At 34.6% G+C, this 17,799-nt stretch overlaps 1 protein-coding gene across 4 annotated transcripts in view; it reads left to right on the plus strand.

Annotated features, from left to right (window-relative positions):
• Nucleotides 1-17,799, plus strand: part of LOC141845214 (putative thimet oligopeptidase) — a 51,247-nt gene that overhangs the window by 17,652 nt on the left and 15,796 nt on the right. For all 4 annotated transcript variants that reach the window (XM_074733270.1, XM_074733273.1, XM_074733271.1 and 1 more), the window contains 6 exons: nt 5,291-5,383; nt 5,790-5,870; nt 5,941-6,103; nt 6,187-6,307; nt 6,380-6,452; nt 12,395-12,502. In XM_074733270.1, the coding sequence (XP_074589371.1) occupies nt 5,291-5,383; nt 5,790-5,870; nt 5,941-6,103; nt 6,187-6,307; nt 6,380-6,452; nt 12,395-12,502 (639 nt within the window). The remainder of the gene's footprint in view (nt 1-5,290; nt 5,384-5,789; nt 5,871-5,940; nt 6,104-6,186; nt 6,308-6,379; nt 6,453-12,394; nt 12,503-17,799) is intronic.

The raw sequence follows: 17,799 nt of genomic DNA on the forward strand, positions 1-17,799 counted from the left end.
ACTGTATGAGAGGGTCAAGTGTACTTTGTGATCGCAATGTCTCTAAAGCTTAAAAGAAAATTTTTTAAAATGACGATTAGACTTATTATGTGATATGAAATTGAATGTTAGACTATGAATTGAGCACATGAATAGAAGATGAGAGTCGTAGATATGAGGATGTTAAGGTGGATGTGTAGACACACGAGGATGGACAAAGTTGGGATTGTGTGTATTTAGGAAATCTCTGAGAGTTGCATTTACGATGGTATGAATATGTACTTGGGTGATAAATAAATACTCTAGTTAGATGATATATGACAAATACACACATTAATCTAATTGAAGAAGAGAGAGACCAAAGAAAACTTGATTTACAATGATAAAATAGGATAAATTTCATTTAAATATAAATGGAGATATAATAAGGGATCAAATCTAATAATGTAGGAGAATTCATCTATCCAATTCCACTTAATGGGATAAAAGTTTGGTTGTTATTGTTGTTGTATCACAATTATAAATATAGTTAATAATTTAATATGTTAATGTTAATCTGTTTGAAGGGGAGTCTAGCATAACGGTAAAGTTACTGTCATGTGATCTAGAGGTCATGGGCTTAAGTTTCGGAAACAACCTCTTGCAAACAGGATAAGACTGTGTACAATAGACTTTTTCCCGAGACTCTGCGTTGGTGGGAGCTTCGTGCATCGGACTGCCCTTTCATTTCCTTTCTAATGTTAATCTATTTAATTAGTATTGATTTTTAGCTTACATGTTCTATAATTTAATAAATTATTTATTAATTAATAAGATATTAATTTTAATAATATATTTAATATGCTATTTAAGCTCGTAGTTGTCGGTCCCAAGTCTAAATAAAAAAAGGTGAGAGTTGCGTTAGGTTGCCAGCCAACATTGAATTCAGGCAAATGGTTAATGAATGAATCCATTAAACTATTATGCTAATGCTATGTTGTTCTTTTGAAGGAGCGTGTTGCAGGGTCTGATTGTAACATTTCGGCAAGAAGCGCTACATCTCCAAGAGAACTCGGATGTAATGTTAAATATACAAGAGTTTGCATTGCAGGGTCCGATTGTAATGTATCGATAAGGGCTGCTACAACTTCATGAAAATTTGAGTATAGTGTTAAATATGTAAGAGTTCTCATATCATATGTTGGATAAGAACAAATATTATAGGAAAACTAATGATTTAAGATTTGGAACATAGAACATAGAAATAACTACCGGTAAAACAATGAAGGTCGTAGATACGATGATTAGGAGAAAAATTAATATTTTATGTGTACAAGAGACAAAATGGGTAATAGAAAAGACAAAAATGATAAGAACTTAGGTTTTAAGTTATGGTACATAGGAAAAAGTAAAACAAGAAATAGAGTAGTATTTTGTAGATAGTTTGTTAAAGGATGAAGTCGTAGTAGCAGTTAGATAGGGGATATGATTATAGCTCTCGACATAGTAGTGGCGAAAGAAATTATTAATGTAATTAACATATATGCATTTCAAGTAGGATTAGATGAAGATCAAAATCTAGGTTTTGGGATGACTTAGATGAAGTATTACAAAATATTTTATCAAATGAAATGATTTTAATAGGAGTAGATCTAAATGAGCATGTCGGAATGAAAAATGAGGAATATGATAGTGAGAATGAGGGTTATGAGTTTGGAACAAAAAATGATCAAGAGAAAACTATATTGAATTTTGCAATAGCATATGAACTTATACAAGCTTATACGTTTTTTTTAATGAAAAGGAAAGAACACTTTGTGATGTTTAAAAGTGGGAATGATAGGTCATAAATTAACTTTCTTATAGTTAGGAAAAAGGATAGAAAAATTTGTAAAGATTATAAGGTTATTTTTGAAAAAAATTTAACTATCCAACATAGGTTAGTAGTGTTGAATATACGCCTCCACCATAATATCAATAGAAGAAAAATATGCACAATTTTTAGAATTAAGTGGTGGAAGTTAAAGGATGGAAAACAAAAAATATTTAAAGATAGGGTAGGAGTACGAGTCTTATGGTGACTCGAATACAACATGTGATAAGATAGACATTAAAGTGGAAAATAGTAGCGAAGAGTGTACTCGGTGAGTCAAAGGACGTGCACCACCAAGTAAAGAATATTGATGGTAGAATGAGAAAATACATGTGAAAGTGAAGGAAATACAAACAATCTATAATGTGTTATATACTTGTAAGAACGAGAAAAATTTAAAAAAGTATACAATAGCCAAAAAAGAGATTAAGAAAACAGTGAATGAAGTGTCGTTTATATGGACAATTAGATACAAAAGAAGGGGAATAGGATATTTATGAAATGGCTAAAGCGAGAGAGAGAAAGATGAGAGATCTTATCCAAATAAGATATATTAAAGATGTACTATTGAATGATGATGAAATAAAAAAGCAATAGAAGAGATATTTTCATCACTTTTTAATGAAGGTTTATGTGACCAACTTAACCTAGGTAATTTAAGCAGGTCAAAAGAGTATATAAATTTAAATTTTTATCGTAGAATTCAAATTTCAGAAGTAGAAAAAATTTTAAATGAGATGCAAAATTGAAAAATAGTTGGACCAGATGATATTCCGATAGAGGCATAGAAGTGTCTAGGGAAACAAGGTTTTAAGTAACTGACAAAATTATTTAACTTGATTTTGTAAACGAAAAAATGCTTCATTAGTGGAGGGTAAGGGCTCTAGTCCCCTTATATAAGAACAAAGAAGACGTATAAAATTATGCAAATTATACGGATATTAAATTAATGAGTCATAGTATTAAACTTTGGGATAGAGTAAAAAAAAAAGACTAAGGAAGGAGATCACGGTGATCGAAAATCAATTTGGATTCATGTCTAGAAGGTCGACAATAAAAGTTATATATCTTCTCAAGCAACTAATTGAAAATATCGGGAACAAAAATAAGATTTACACATAATATTCATTGACCTTGAAAAAATTTATAATAGAGTCCTAAGAGAAATTATATGAAAAATTATAGAAATGAGAGGTGCTAGCGTAGTGTATATTGAACTAATTAAAGATATGTATGAGGATGTAACGACAAGAGTGAAGACTTAGATGGATCAATTGAAGTGTTTTCCATAAAAATAGAGTTATATCAAGGATTAACTTTAAGTCCTTATTTATTTACAGTAATTATGGACAAACTCACTGGATACATCCAAAACACGGTACCGTAGTACATGTTGTTTGTAAATGATATTATTTTGTTAGATGAGACACGTGAAAGAGTAAATGTTAAACTCGAATTTTGGTGGAAACGTTGAAAGTGAAAGGTTTTAAATTTAGTATAGCAAAGATATAATATATGGAATACAAACATGATAGTTGAAATGGAGGAGAGCGTCGGGTGCTTTATGTGATTGTAAAGTACCTTTAAAACTTAAAGGGAAGTTCTATTAAACAGCGGTTAGACATACTATGTTATATAAAATTGAATGTTGGGCTATATAACTCGAGTACATGAGTAGAAGATGAAAGTTGCAGAGATGAGAATGTGTGGACATACGATGATGAACAAGATAAGAAATAAGAACATTAGAGAGAAAGTCAGCATTATAACTATTGAGGAAAAACTCCGAGAGACACATTTAAGATGGTATGGAGACGATCAATAAATGCTCCAATTAGGCAATGTGAAATTATGATAAATATGCACATCAAACGGAAAAGATAAAAAAAAACTTGGTTAGCAATAATAAAATAAGATAAAATTTATTTAAATGTATATGATGATATAGTAGGGGTAGAGGTCAATGTCATAAAAGGATCCATATAATTGACGTCATCTTGTAGGATAAGACTTGGTTGTTGTTGTATTTAATATGCTATTTAAATAACTGTAGTTTCACTATCCCCATCAATGCTTGTGATATAAACAGTGGCCCATCTTCTTCCTTTCCCTTCTCCTTCTTGCAATACCCTTTGGCTCTCCCTCCTCTGTAAGATGCTAGCTGCCTGTAAAACCCAACAGGAGGTAAGCTTTCTACTTTACCTCATTTTCTTCCTCTTTTCTTTTTGTCCTACTTTGTTTCTTTTTATAGGAATCACATTGATGGTGACTTTGATCTTAACAAGAAGCTAATAGATATGATTCAAATATGCTAACTATTGATATATAGCTGAGTAAAATACGGATTTTATGTTGATATTAACTTTCAATTCACTTTAGCAAGAGAAATGTTTCCTTGCATAATATGGATTCCAAACACTTATGATTTGTATGTGAATTATATATCTTTTTGTCTATTGTAGGACAAAAAGATATTCCACTAAGCTTTTTGATAGTGTGATCCATGGACAATCAAGGAGGGATGATCAAAATAAATTATTGTTCGATAAATTGCATCGTTGTTGTGGGGTCTTCGCTTTCACTACATCAATGTGGATTATCTTGAGGAATAACAATAATGTTTTTTAAACAATTTTAGTTTGTGGTGTAATCATATATATGGCTTCTAACACGGACTGCTAAATGTTAACTTTGTGAAAATGGCCCATTTTTATGTGTAATACTTCAAGAAGTTATTTAAGGACATCCTGTATCATTGAATAGCGTAGCTATTTGCACAAATTACCCATACAAGTGCTCCCACCTATTTTAGTTGAAGGGTACACCTATTTCCTCTTTTATTTGATGAATTCAGTTTGTCAAACTCTTTTTATACTTGTGTCCATGTTGTGTCAACATTGATTCAGGAGATACTTGCTGAGTTTGAATAAGAGAGTTGACACCTTGTTTTGTTTCACATGGTGAGTTGTGAGCTAATAATAAGGTTTGTAAGGTTAGATGAGTGATATTATTTATTTTGGACTTAAAGGATTTTGTGACAATGGTTGGGCTAGGTAAGCTGATTGGTCAGCTCTCTAGGTGAGTTCAGTTTGTCATACTCATGTTCATGTTGTATCGGCACTAGTTTAGGAGAGGTATTTGTTGAGTTTGAATAAGAGAGGTGACATCCTATTTTTATTCCACATGGTGAGTTTCAATCTAATAATATAGATTTATAAGGTTGGATGAGGGTTGTGTTATTGTTAATTTGGTCTTAAGAATTTTCAGCCAATGGTTGGGTTTGGTAAGTTAATTGCTCAGCCTTCTAGCTTAGTATTGGAATACACATTAACACATGCACTATGGCTTCCTACTAAATTTTCATATATTAGTTCATATACATTAAGTTATAGCCATGCCTTCTGAACTCTGATTTATTCATAATGTACTTTGGTTTTATTGTGCTTTTCTGATCATCAGGTTCAATTGCGCCATAAATATGCACGGTTGCTTGGTTTCTCTAACTATGCTGAATTTGCTCTTCAATCTAGAATGGTCAGGACATCCGAAAAGGTTTGTGATTTGATTTAGTAGATATTAGCTGCATTTAAAAAAGGTTTCTTTTGATTATTTTATCTTGTGGACATGAGAATGGTGGGATTTGCTGTGTGATTCATTGTTCAAGAATTGAGAGATGATTATTGTGGTTATAAAATGTAGAACTATTGTTTGCAAGCAGTAACAAATAAACCAAGATTGTCATTCTTTTTCTTGTATATTCAGTGGTTTAGATGAGGGTGAAAAATACAATGTAATACATCTTCATGAGTTTAGTTCATTGTTGTCAAATGGTTTGCAATGTCATGCAACATAGCTAGAGATGGAATTCAGGATTCAGATTAGGTCATTCATTTTTTCATACGTCATATGCATAATTAAGCTGTTACTTTCCATTGGTTATATTCTTGATATTTTCCAGGTTTGTCAATTTTTAGAAGATCTCTCAGAAAGTTTAAGTGATCTGGCAATCGAAGAGCTTAATGTACTCAAGGATCTTAAGGTTGGTACCCCATCTGATCATTTTATTTGTTTTGCCCTATCACAATAGCCATACTTTCTTTGGGAACCAGATAAAAGATGATGGTGATTCACATTTTGGAATGGAAGATTTACTATACTACATGAGGAGGGCTGAAGAACAGCATCTTGATCTTGATTTTGGAGAAGTTAAACGATACTTTCCTGTCAACTTGGTTTTATCCGGCATTTTAAAATTTTTTCAAGATATGTTCGGTAACTATTATCTCACCCAAAAATGAATTTGATGAAGAATTGCTTAGCATGGATCCTTTCTCATCTATGCAATTTGTTTGAAGGTTTAAAATTTCAAGAAATTAAAGATGTTGAGGTTTGGCATGAAACTGTGTGCCTCTTTTCCGTTACTGATGTCAGCTCTAGTGAGCTTTTGGGTTACTTCTATCTTGACATTTTTTCCAGGTTAGTGTTCTGCCACTCAGACTCTTAAATTCTTCAATCGGTCTTTGTGTCTAACCGCCTAAATTTTCTTAGAGAAGGAAAGTATGCTCACACTTGTGTTTTGGCCCTTCAAAACGGTGGCTTGCTTTCTAGTGGTATGCGGCAGGTAAAAGGCTGCGAACTACTGTATTTATATAGAGACTTCCCTATTTCTAATAATTTGTGTTTATTTTTTGTATTTTTATGTTATTTTCTTAACTTTGTTTGGCTCAACTTCCTGGATATGGATTTTTCCCCCTTATTTTCAAATTACCAACATAAACATATAACATATCACATCCTTCTCTGGAGATTTTAATAGAAGAGCATTTCATTGTTTCCAGTTAACTGTTTGATATTTGATTTAATATTCTGGTGCTATTCGTTACGTGATTTAGTTGTTTGAATCTTGTTTGTGAAGTGACTACGTATACAATATTCTTCTTAAGCTTTTTATTGCTTCTATGTATCACTGCTGTTAAAGAATCCGAGTACAAAATGATAGATGATACAATATTGTTATGGTCCAATTATAGGTTTTTTTACAGAAAGATGGATTTAGTGGGGGGAATCTAGGCCAAAGATAGATTTGGCAGGAGAGAATGGTAGAAAACTTGGATCACTCTGCATAACCGAATTACTGCAATGATTGGCTGCAAGGAAGTAAGAAGCAGCATGAATGTTGGTGGATCACCAGGCCAAGGATCTAGCCTTTACTTGCTCATGTGAGGTAATCTTTACAGACTGAATGATGCAGATTAGCTGTACGGTTGTCAAAGACTTGTGTCAAACTCTTGCCCCTAGGTTTACATAAACATTGTTAGTATGATCTGCACCTTAGGCTTCATGTCACACCTCGTAAGAGCTAGGCTTGCCATGAAGCTAGCTTCTCTCGTCACGCATGAATTACAATAGTGTTAGAGAAAAATATAGAGGAAAGCTAACTAAACTAACTAAATGTATACTTTTGAAGAAACTCCACCAGTATTATGCATAAAACTCAATAACCTTGAGGTTAAAAACTCTAGGGCGTCAAAAATTCCAAAATGCGAATACAAATATGCAAAGTGGGCATAAGAGAGAAGTGTATGATATTAAATAGTATATTTCATAACAAGAAGAGTAACTAATTAAGATCTTTGTTTTTAGCTAGTTTAAGAGCATTAATCTCTTATCATAAATTTGTTTTAAATAAACTATTAGACAAATTCATCATTTTTCTCTTTTATTCTTGTACACAAGGATTTCTATTTTCTATTTTCTTCTTGTACAAGGATTCCTGATTTAGTTTATCAAGGAATCCACATATAAATATATTATTTAAGGACAGACGACTCGTAATTTGTTTAATAAAAGATGCATCACATATAAAGATGAATAACTTGCAATCTATCCAAAATAAAATGCATCATTAAGATACATGAATATGACGTGAACGACCCGCAATCCACTGATAGAGATATATCGTATATACATGGAATGAGCAACTCGTAATCCACCGAATACGAAATACATCATATAACTATATATAATGTGAACGATCCACAATCCACCCAAAGATGCACCTCACGAAAGAAAACGGTGAACGATCCGTAATCCACCTAGTGAGATAAATCATCTAATATAAAATGGTCGAAGCCTGCACACATACGAAAAGACCCAAGGATCCCTTTTAAGCGTGGAGCCAATGCTTTACAATATAAGTAATTCATTTTATTTATTTTAGTGTAATACGTCATGCAACTCCTCTAGAATGCGGAGCCAAAGCTCTATAACGTAGGTACTACATTTTTTTATCTTGTTAATTTAATATCTGTAATAACATAGCCCCTTTCAGAACGTGAAGCCAAAGCTCTATTGTACAACTGTTGCATTTATTATCCCATAAATTTAATATGAATAATCACGCAACTCTTTTAGAGCGTGGAGCCGAAGCTCTATGGTGTAATTTATCTTTACTTTATTAGTTAACATAATTAATTATGTAATTTACTTTGTCATCTTTCTCAAAAGAGAACAAACAAAATAGGTATACAACTATGAAAGTAAAAAATCAACCAATGTGGAAAGAAGTTGTCAAACAATAAGAGCAGAGAGATGAGATCATAGATAATTAAATTATGTATAAGGTAAATGTAGCGAAACAAATAAGAAAAGCCACCACGAATAAAGAAATCCCACCGCATGTAATTTACTCTAAACACCTAGAGGGTCCATAGCCACCAGATACAGAAGATTTGAGTGAGAATAAATAACAATTAAGCCACTATACTAATACTTAATTTTCACAAGAAACCAACTTACCTTCCAACACATATCGTACCTGTTCCAAGCCACATCCTTGGGGATCATGAGTTTCAGCCTTGTAATCTCAAGCATAACCTAGTAACCTCAAGCATTTGGGGCTAAAAGAGGGCTTTAACAAATGTCTATAGTTGCTGCCCTAAAATTAAGATCTATTAGGAAACTCAAACACAATTAAATTGGATCAATCATTAGTGTGGAAACCTCAAGGATCCAATACACAACAAACTACATGATAATGGTCAAAGAAATCTTACCATGAAGAGGTGAATCAGTTACTACTAAAAGCTAGGCGGGGAGGCTGCAACGATGCTAGTAGGGGATGACGGAAGTGCAATTGGTGGTGATCTAGCATGATTGTTGCTGCTTCCAGCAAGGACATTGGTTGATTCCAGTGTGGCAATTGTTGCTTCCTGCATCACGATGGCAGCCTTAGCGATCGAGGCAAGCCATTGAGAACATGGTAGCATATGATTGACCCTGAAGATGATGGCAGCGACAAGTGGCCGCTGAGCAAGGTCACTTGAGAGGGAGGGAGAGGAATTGAGAGGTGGTTGTGGAACCGGTGATAAGCGGTGATGAGGTGAAGGAGAAAAAAACCTGAAACACAGCGTGAAAGAAGTGGGGAGAAGAAAAATTAGGTTTTAATTGGCAATTTGCAATTTAGTACATAAAATTTGAGATTTCAATCAGGTCCCTGAAAAAAGTAGTTACTATAAGACTTCACGTGTTATTTTCTGATCAGTTAAGGTTGTTGCTAAGGCCTCCAATTTGGTGCTTGGCTGCACCAACTTTTTATCTACTTGTCATCTTGCTATTGGTGGAAATTAGCTAGGTATGCTAATTTTTCAATAGGGACAAATATTTTGGTGGTCGACCTCTAAGTGTGTATAAACTGTGCTTCGGATTTACTCGATAGGCGAACAGGGGGGAAGATTATCTAAGGGTTAGTCAGGCTTCGTCTGGACACTTGGATTATCAAAAAAAAAAAAACAAATATACCAATAATGATAAGAACTCCAATTGAAGATCAACTATGAACATCCAATCTAATCCTATAGGCTACTAGATGGTAGGTACTCCAACTAGTCAATCAATTATGGAATTCTAAGAAAACCTAACTTCTAAAGTGTGTGTTTATCTAGCCACTTATATTTTTGATAACTTGTAATTTAGAAGTTAGACATGAACTAATAATTTGATTGGTCTTGGTATAAGGTTTGAAAAACATATGGAGATCATATCCAGTTAGATTACTACATAGTTCTTATGCAATTTTTAGATGCATGTGTATTAAATATGATTACAAAAATAAGTCGTGCTTGTAAATGTACTATACTATTTACATAATTTTAATCCATTCCATAACCTTGAGTGCATCACTTAGCTGCTAATCAGGCCGTCAATTCATTTACAATGCTACTAGGTAATGTCATCATTGTGCAAGCAAACTCATTTATAACCTATTACATAATTATCCAAAAATTTGTGTTCTTTGTTGCAATGTGAAACTTGATGTCTTTTATTGTTATGTGTGTATTTTTCAATTATCACTCCATTCTCTGGTTATTTCATTACTTATAAATTTGTTTCATCAATTAATAAATTTTTGTTTAATATATATTAGTCATTTTTATTTTTAATATCAATCTATTTATGTTATCTTAATGTCAACCGCCTAAGCTCCCGCCTCACCTAGGGCCTGAAATTGTCCTATAAAACCTTGTGCTAGAGCACCTTTGAAATAGTTGCTAGCGCTAGAATGTGATGCCAATGAATGAATGAAGGTAGAATGGCTAGATGATAATGCAACATAAGAAATGGGAAAAGTAGCATTGATTGTGAGTACTATTCTGGAGAGCAATAGAAAGATCTAATTAGAGGTTGGATCCATAATAAGGGGAGGTGCTGGGTGACTAGAGGACTCTCATGATTATCTATTGTTGGTTCTAGTGGAGGCTCTAGTGTTGGTGGCCTTGTGGGATGTGAGAGAAGCTGATTGAATGGATAAAGGTGTAGGGACTCAAAACACCTTAGTGAGTAGCTTAGTGATTAGATGAAGAATCTGAAAAGAAGGTAGTGCTCTTAAAGAGGGTGACATTTTGAAACAAATAGATGTAACTCAGGAGAAGAGTAGCTGCAATACATCTTCTGCAACTGAAAGGAGCTAAGATACACTAAAAATTAGAAATTATCTTCCATGGTAGTCCCCCTAACCTATTATCAACATAAAATTGTACTCTAAATGTTGTAATACATGGTATTTATTATTAGGTCTTTTACAATGTGTATATATTTAAGTTCTTATTCATGAAAATTTACCAATCCCTAAAGTTTCTTTTTTAATCTAATTTCCTTTTGTACTTCCTCACATCGGCACAAACTCTTTTTTATATGCACATGGCTACCTTGTACTCTTGAAATATTGATCTGCTACATTGCTAATCTAATTTGCCATAAAAGTTCAATATGATATTAATATATTCAGATTCTTTGTCCCAAAATCCCTTCTTCATTCTTACGGAAGTTTTACATTGTTTTGCTTCCACCATCTACTTTTTCTCTTCCTATATTTCTACACTTTATTCTATTAGATTTTGTTAATTAGTTTTGCGTTCCTAGTGACGGCCTTATACTTTTAATTTTGGTTTACTTTTCCTAGTAAAGGAAAAAAATTTCTAAGATCATTGTCACTCTTATGAATATTGAAATACCTTTTTAGAAAAAATGAATATTAACAATATAATTCCTAATTTCCTTTTTTGTCATTTCCAAATTTGTGTACCTTTGTATTCCTCATATGTTCTCTCTAGTCCCTTTGTGCCTATTTAAATCTCCTTTGAGTCAAAGATATACCATGAATGATTACATCTAGGTTTCCTTAAAAATCCTTTTAATTTAATCATTAAATCTTATTGGAGGGGCATAATCAATTATGACATTTAATGATCATTTTCTCTAATTAACTTCAGTGCAATAATTACATCTCTAACTCTCTTCACTTTGACAATTTTATCCTTATATAATACTTTGCATTTCTATTTTTTTAAACTTTTCTAGTAAATTTGAAAAATTGTATTATCAATTTCTATTCCCCCCCCCCCCCCCCCCCCCCCCCAATCTTTTTGTTTCCTGCATGCATATTATTTTTATTCATCTCATCTATTAATTCTACTCCTTTCCCAAAGAGTATTTGTATGTTTCAGATTGCTAACTTGATCATGATTATGTAATCATGGACTTCATACACATTCGCATTGATATGATGGGTTGCTTTTAGATGACCTTCTATCCCATTCTTTGCATATTGAGCTACTCGGGGTGGTGAAGACCCACTTATAGTGTTTAGAGACTTTTATGGTTGGTTATCCAAATTGAATTCTCCCTAACCTTTTTCATTAAAGCTTGGAGCTGGCATTAGCAGTTCTTTTGAATCTAGTATATACTAAAATAACCATATTGGTAAACTAACTTGGTATAGGCAAACCAATTTAAGGTTAAATTAATATATGTGGGCATATGATATAAAGTAAAGCCACTGCATATGCATAGACTACTTCTAAAACAGTGGCTTATTTCTTGATATAATGTCTTTGTTTATGTAAGTTATGCCTATAGAATTATGGCATGTTACAATAACCATAGTTGTAAAATGCCATAGATATTTCTCTGCATTCTTATAATGCATGATTCATTTTACAGATAAGTTTTCTTTCCAGAGAGCTTTATGCCATAGAATATTAAATTTATGTCTTGTGTTTGCAGCTTCCAGTTGCCCTACTAATTTCTCAGTGCCCAAAACAACTTGATGATAATCCTGTACTACTGCGATTCTCAGAAGTTGTCACTCTTTTCCATGAGTTTACCCATGTGGTATGTTGATTCTTCACTGCCTTCATGTAATCTGTCTTATTTCTTGCTTGCTTATAGTTATACTTCAAAAGAAATGGCTGCTGCTAATAAATCTTAAGCTCCAGTTTCAAGTTGTGTTTCATGTATTTTGCCATTGGTTTTCGTACTTCCACACTTATGTTGAAGGAAGTTGCTACCCACAATCTAAATTTGAAGCTTAAAGTTTTAATTGTTCGAGTCTTATCCCTCTGTACATATGGTTCTGACTAAAATTTGTTACCCATATTGGTATATACTGAATATGAACATACCATCCAAATTACTGTAGCAATAATTGCACACTATAGGCTGTATCAGGTCCTTTGTTTCTTTTGCATAAGTTTTAATAAGTGGCTGTTTCTCCTGTGCTACATCTTTCTCAGCAGCTATTCCTATCTCTCAGGCTGCCCGATTGTTGGTCCTGCGTAATTTGCATGCAAAAATCTATTATATATATTAAGATAGGCTGAATTGAGAGCTATTTTGCACAATTCGGTTGATTTCTCCTTCATCTTAAAGAAATTGTTACTCTATGTAATGATAATTTTCCTAAGAGAACTATTAGAGCTATTGTTTCTCTAATTATTAACTATTACAATATTGATAATATATTTAATACTTTTAACATAAATTATTTCATATTGATACTATACTTAGTAATCACTTTTCAATGTAATAATATAATTATAAAATAAAAATAATTTCTTATCCAATAATGATCCACTAATCTTGAAGAATCTGATTATTAATTTATATTGTATGTAAAATAATATGATAAAAAATTAATGAAACTAATGATTGAACTAAAAATAATAATTACTAAATTAATCCCTTTCCACACCTGTCCACCTCCTGATGTCCATGTACCCCATTTCGAATCAAAATCCCATTCACTACATAAATATAACAGTACAAAATTAAACCCACTCTCAACTAAAGTAATATACCATTCGTGTTCCTATAGCAAAGCATGTCATGACTTCTCCATCTTGCATGTAATAGCTTTCTCACTCATTCTCACTGTAGCGACAAAACCATCTTCCTCGGTTGCTTATTAGTTATAAATATTCGTTATTTTTTTTATAGACTTTTTCTAGAATAGGCCCTAAACTCTAACTATAAATAGGGCCTTATATCTTGTAATTGAAGTAAGATTTCTAAGTTATTTTGATAACATGGTATCAGAGCAAATAGATTTTAGGGTTTTCGGAAAACGCTGATTTTTCTCGCGATCGCGATTTCCGTATCGCGTTCGCTGGCTTCTCTCTGGCTGCTCGCTCGCGCCTTCTCTCTCGAAGAGAGAGCCCGCCTCAATGCTTCTCGGCGACGCCTTCTGCTGCAACCCCTTCACCCTCCTTGTACGTGCCGATCATCAGTGTCACGAGGGTCTTGGGAAGGGAGGAGTGCGACTCCAGCAGCGTGCGCAGGTACGCACCCTGCGCCTCCGCCAGGCACAGGATCCCCTCTGCCTCCTTCTGCTTCGCGTAGGGCGCGCCGTCCCTGCGCCTTCGCCCGGCACAGGGTCCCGACGCCCCTTCTGTCGCGTACGCGCGCCGTCGCGGCCTGCTGCTGCAGTGTCCCCTAACCGCGACCTCACGAAGAGCGCAGCTCGGCCTCTTGCTCGTAAATAACAGCGCCGCCTCCGTCCGCCTTTTGCTTCCTGTACAGCTCCCAGTTCGCTTCTTGAACCTGCAGACCGGAGTCATCTGCCTGCGATTGATTTTCTGCAGACCGGAGTCCTTCTGCCTGCCTCCTTCTGCGTTTGATCTGCTGCAGACCGGAGTCTCTGTTGCTGCGGCAGTTTGCTTCACAATTATATGCACTTCTCCAAATTTGGTATTCCTCTTTATCTCACAAGGTAAATCTCTGTGAGTCTGTTCAGTCTTTGGTGTTGCGTGTCTTTGGATTTTCTTCAGAGTTATTTGGCTTCTTTCTGTGAATAAATCTTATGGCTGAAAAGAAAACTTCTATCATGATGGATATGGTGCCCGTGGTATCCAAAATTACTGATTATAAATTAAATGGTTCAAACTATTTGGATTGGAGTAAAACTGTCCGTCTTTATTTACGAAGTATTGATAAAGATGGACATTTGACTGATGACCCGCCACAAGATGATTCAAAACAAACATGGCTGAGAGAAGATGCTCGTTTATTCCTTCAGATTCGGAATTGTATTGATAGTGAGGTAATTGGTTTGATTAATCACTGTGAATTTGTTAAAGAATTGATGGATTATCTAGATTTTTTATACTCTGGGAAAGGAAATCTCACCCGTATGTATGAGGTTTGCAAAGCTTTTTACCGTGTGGAAAAACAAGATCAACCTCTGATTAATTATTTTATGGCTTTCAAAAAGACATATGAGGAACTTAATATGTTGCTACCCTTTAGTCCTGATGTGAAGGTTCAACAACGTCAACGGGAGCAGATGGCTATCATGAGCTTCCTTGCTGGCTTATCACCTGACTTCGAATCTGCTAAATCACAAATTCTATCTAGTTCTGAGGTATCCTCGTTACAAGAAGTGTTTAGCCGTATTCTCCGTACAGAAAATACCACACCTATTCCACCTAGTGGTGCTTTGGTGAGTCGCAATAATAATTATGTATCAAAAAGATCAATTATTCACAATAGAAACAAAGGAGGAGACTCGCAAACTTCTGAAACTCAGACATCAAATTCTAGTGGTATTACATGTAACTATTGTCGCAAGCCGGGTCATACAAAGTTTGAGTGCAGAAAGCTTCAGTATAAAAATCAGCAAAAACATCGGGCTCATATTGCATCAACTCCTGATACCTCTGATAAATCGGTGCTTGTCTCTGCAGAAGAATTTGCCAAGTTTTCTCAATATCAGGAATCACTTAAGTCTTCATCTTCCTCTATCACTGCTATTGCTGATTCAGGTAACCACAATACATGTCTTGTTTCCTCATCCTCTAAGTGGGTCATTGATTCTGGTGCCACGGATCATATGACAGGTAATTCTAATCTCTTTTCTACTTTCACACAAAAATCCAATACTCCTATTGTTACCTTAGCTGATGGATCTTCTTCTTGCGTTCGTGGGTCTGGAACTGTCAATCCCACTCCTTTGCTTTCTTTATCCTCTGTCTTACATTTACCCAATTTATCCTTTAATTTGCTTTCTGTTAGTCAGTTAACTCGTAATCTTAACTGTTGCATCTCATTCTTTCCCGATCATTGTTTATTTCAGGATCTTTTGACGAAGAAGACTATTGGTAAAGGACATGAAAATAGAGGTCTCTACATTCTTGATACATCTGTTCCAAGATCTCTTGCTTGCTCGAGTGACACTTCTCTTTTTGAGGCTCATTGTAGGTTAGGGCATCCATCTCTTCCATTACTCAAGAAACTTTGTCCACAATATAGTAGCGTGCCTTCATTAAATTGTGAGTCATGTCAGTTTGCAAAACATCACCGTCTGAGTTCAAGTCCAAGGATAAATAAACGTGCTATTAGTCCTTTTGAGTTAGTTCATTCTGATATTTGGGGTCCTTGTCCTATTTTGTCTGAACCTGGATTTAGGTATTTTGTCACTTTTGTGGATGATTATTCTCGTGTAACTTGGTTATATTTAATGAAAAATCGTTCTGAGTTATTTTCTCTATTTTGTGCTTTTTGTGCGGAAATTAAAACTCAGTTCAATATGACCATCCGTACTTTACGAAGTGATAATGCTAAGGAATATACGTCCAGTATATTTCAATCTTATATGAGTCAGAATGGTATACTTCATGAAACCTCTTGTGTTGATACTCCATCCCAGAATGGTGTGGCTGAACGTAAGAATAGACATCTTCTTGAAACAGCACGAGCTCTTTTATTTCAAATGAATGTTCCCAAGTCTTTTTGGGCAGACGCGGTTTCCACTGCATGTTTTCTCATTAACCGTATGCCATCCTCTGTTCTTCATGGTGAGATTCCTTACAAAATTCTGTTTCCTAACAAATCATTGTTTCCTGTCAACCCTAGGATATTTGGTAGCACTTGTTTTGTTCGGGATGTTCGTCCACATATCACTAAACTAGATCCTAAATCTTTGAAATGCATTTTCCTTGGTTATTCTCGTCTTCAAAAAGGCTATAGGTGTTATTGTCCTAGTATTAATAAATATCTTGTTTCAATCGATGTTACTTTCATGGAGGACACGCCTTATTTCTCATCCTCACATATCCCGACTTCCCAAAAGGAAGATGATGATTTATTGGTATATTCTGTTATATCCTCCACACCTATCTCAAAACCAGCTCTTGTCAAGCCTCCTATTGTTGAAGTATACTCCAGACGTCAACCTCTTGACTCATGTCCTGCACCTACTACTTCGTCATCAGATCCAACTCCGAATGATGATCTTCCTATTGCATTACGAAAAGGTAAACGCCAGTGTACTTATCCTATCTCTTCATTTGTTTCTAATAATGGCTTGTCATCTGCTTCCTGCTCTTTTATTGCTTCACTTGACTCTGTTTCTGTTCCTAAAACTGTCCGTGAGGCCTTATCTCATCACGGTTGGAGAAATGCAATGATAGAGGAAATGAAAGCCTTAAATGACAATGATACTTGGGACTTGGTTGATCTACCTCCAGGAAAACAAGCTATTGGATGCAAATGGATATTCAATGTTAAAGTCAATCCAGATGGATCAGTTGCTAGATTAAAAGCTCGTCTTGTTGCTAAGGGTTATGCTCAAACATATGGTGTGGATTATTCTGATACTTTTTCTCCTGTTGCAAAATTGACATCTGTTCGATTATTTATTTCTCTTGCTGCTACTCATCATTGGCCTTTACATCAACTTGATATCAAGAATGCTTTTCTTCATGGTGATCTTCAAGAGGAGGTGTATATGGAGCAACCTCCTGGTTTCGTTGCTCAGGGGGAGATGGGGCGAGTTTGTCGTCTTCGAAAAACTTTGTATGGTTTGAAACAAAGTCCTCGTGCTTGGTTTGGAAAATTTAGTCAGGTTGTTGAAAAATTTGGTATGAAGAAAAGCAAGTCTGATCATTCTGTGTTCTACAAGCAATCAGGAGCTGGTACTATTCTATTAGTTGTGTATGTGGATGATATTGTGATTACTGGTAGTGATACTACGGGAATTTCATCTCTCAAATCTTTCATTCTCACTCAGTTTCATACAAAAGATTTAGGGATGCTAAAGTATTTCTTAGGTGTTGAAGTTATGAGGAGTAAAAATGGTATATTTCTATCTCAGAGAAAATATGTTCTCGACTTATTAACTGAGACGGGAAAGT

This window comes from Curcuma longa, chromosome 14 (genome assembly GCF_044706935.1).
Source record: "Curcuma longa cultivar G26 ecotype Majalengka, Jawa Barat chromosome 14, ITB_CL_G26_1.1, whole genome shotgun sequence".
In the NCBI taxonomy this organism is placed as follows: Eukaryota; Viridiplantae; Streptophyta; class Magnoliopsida; order Zingiberales; family Zingiberaceae; genus Curcuma; species Curcuma longa.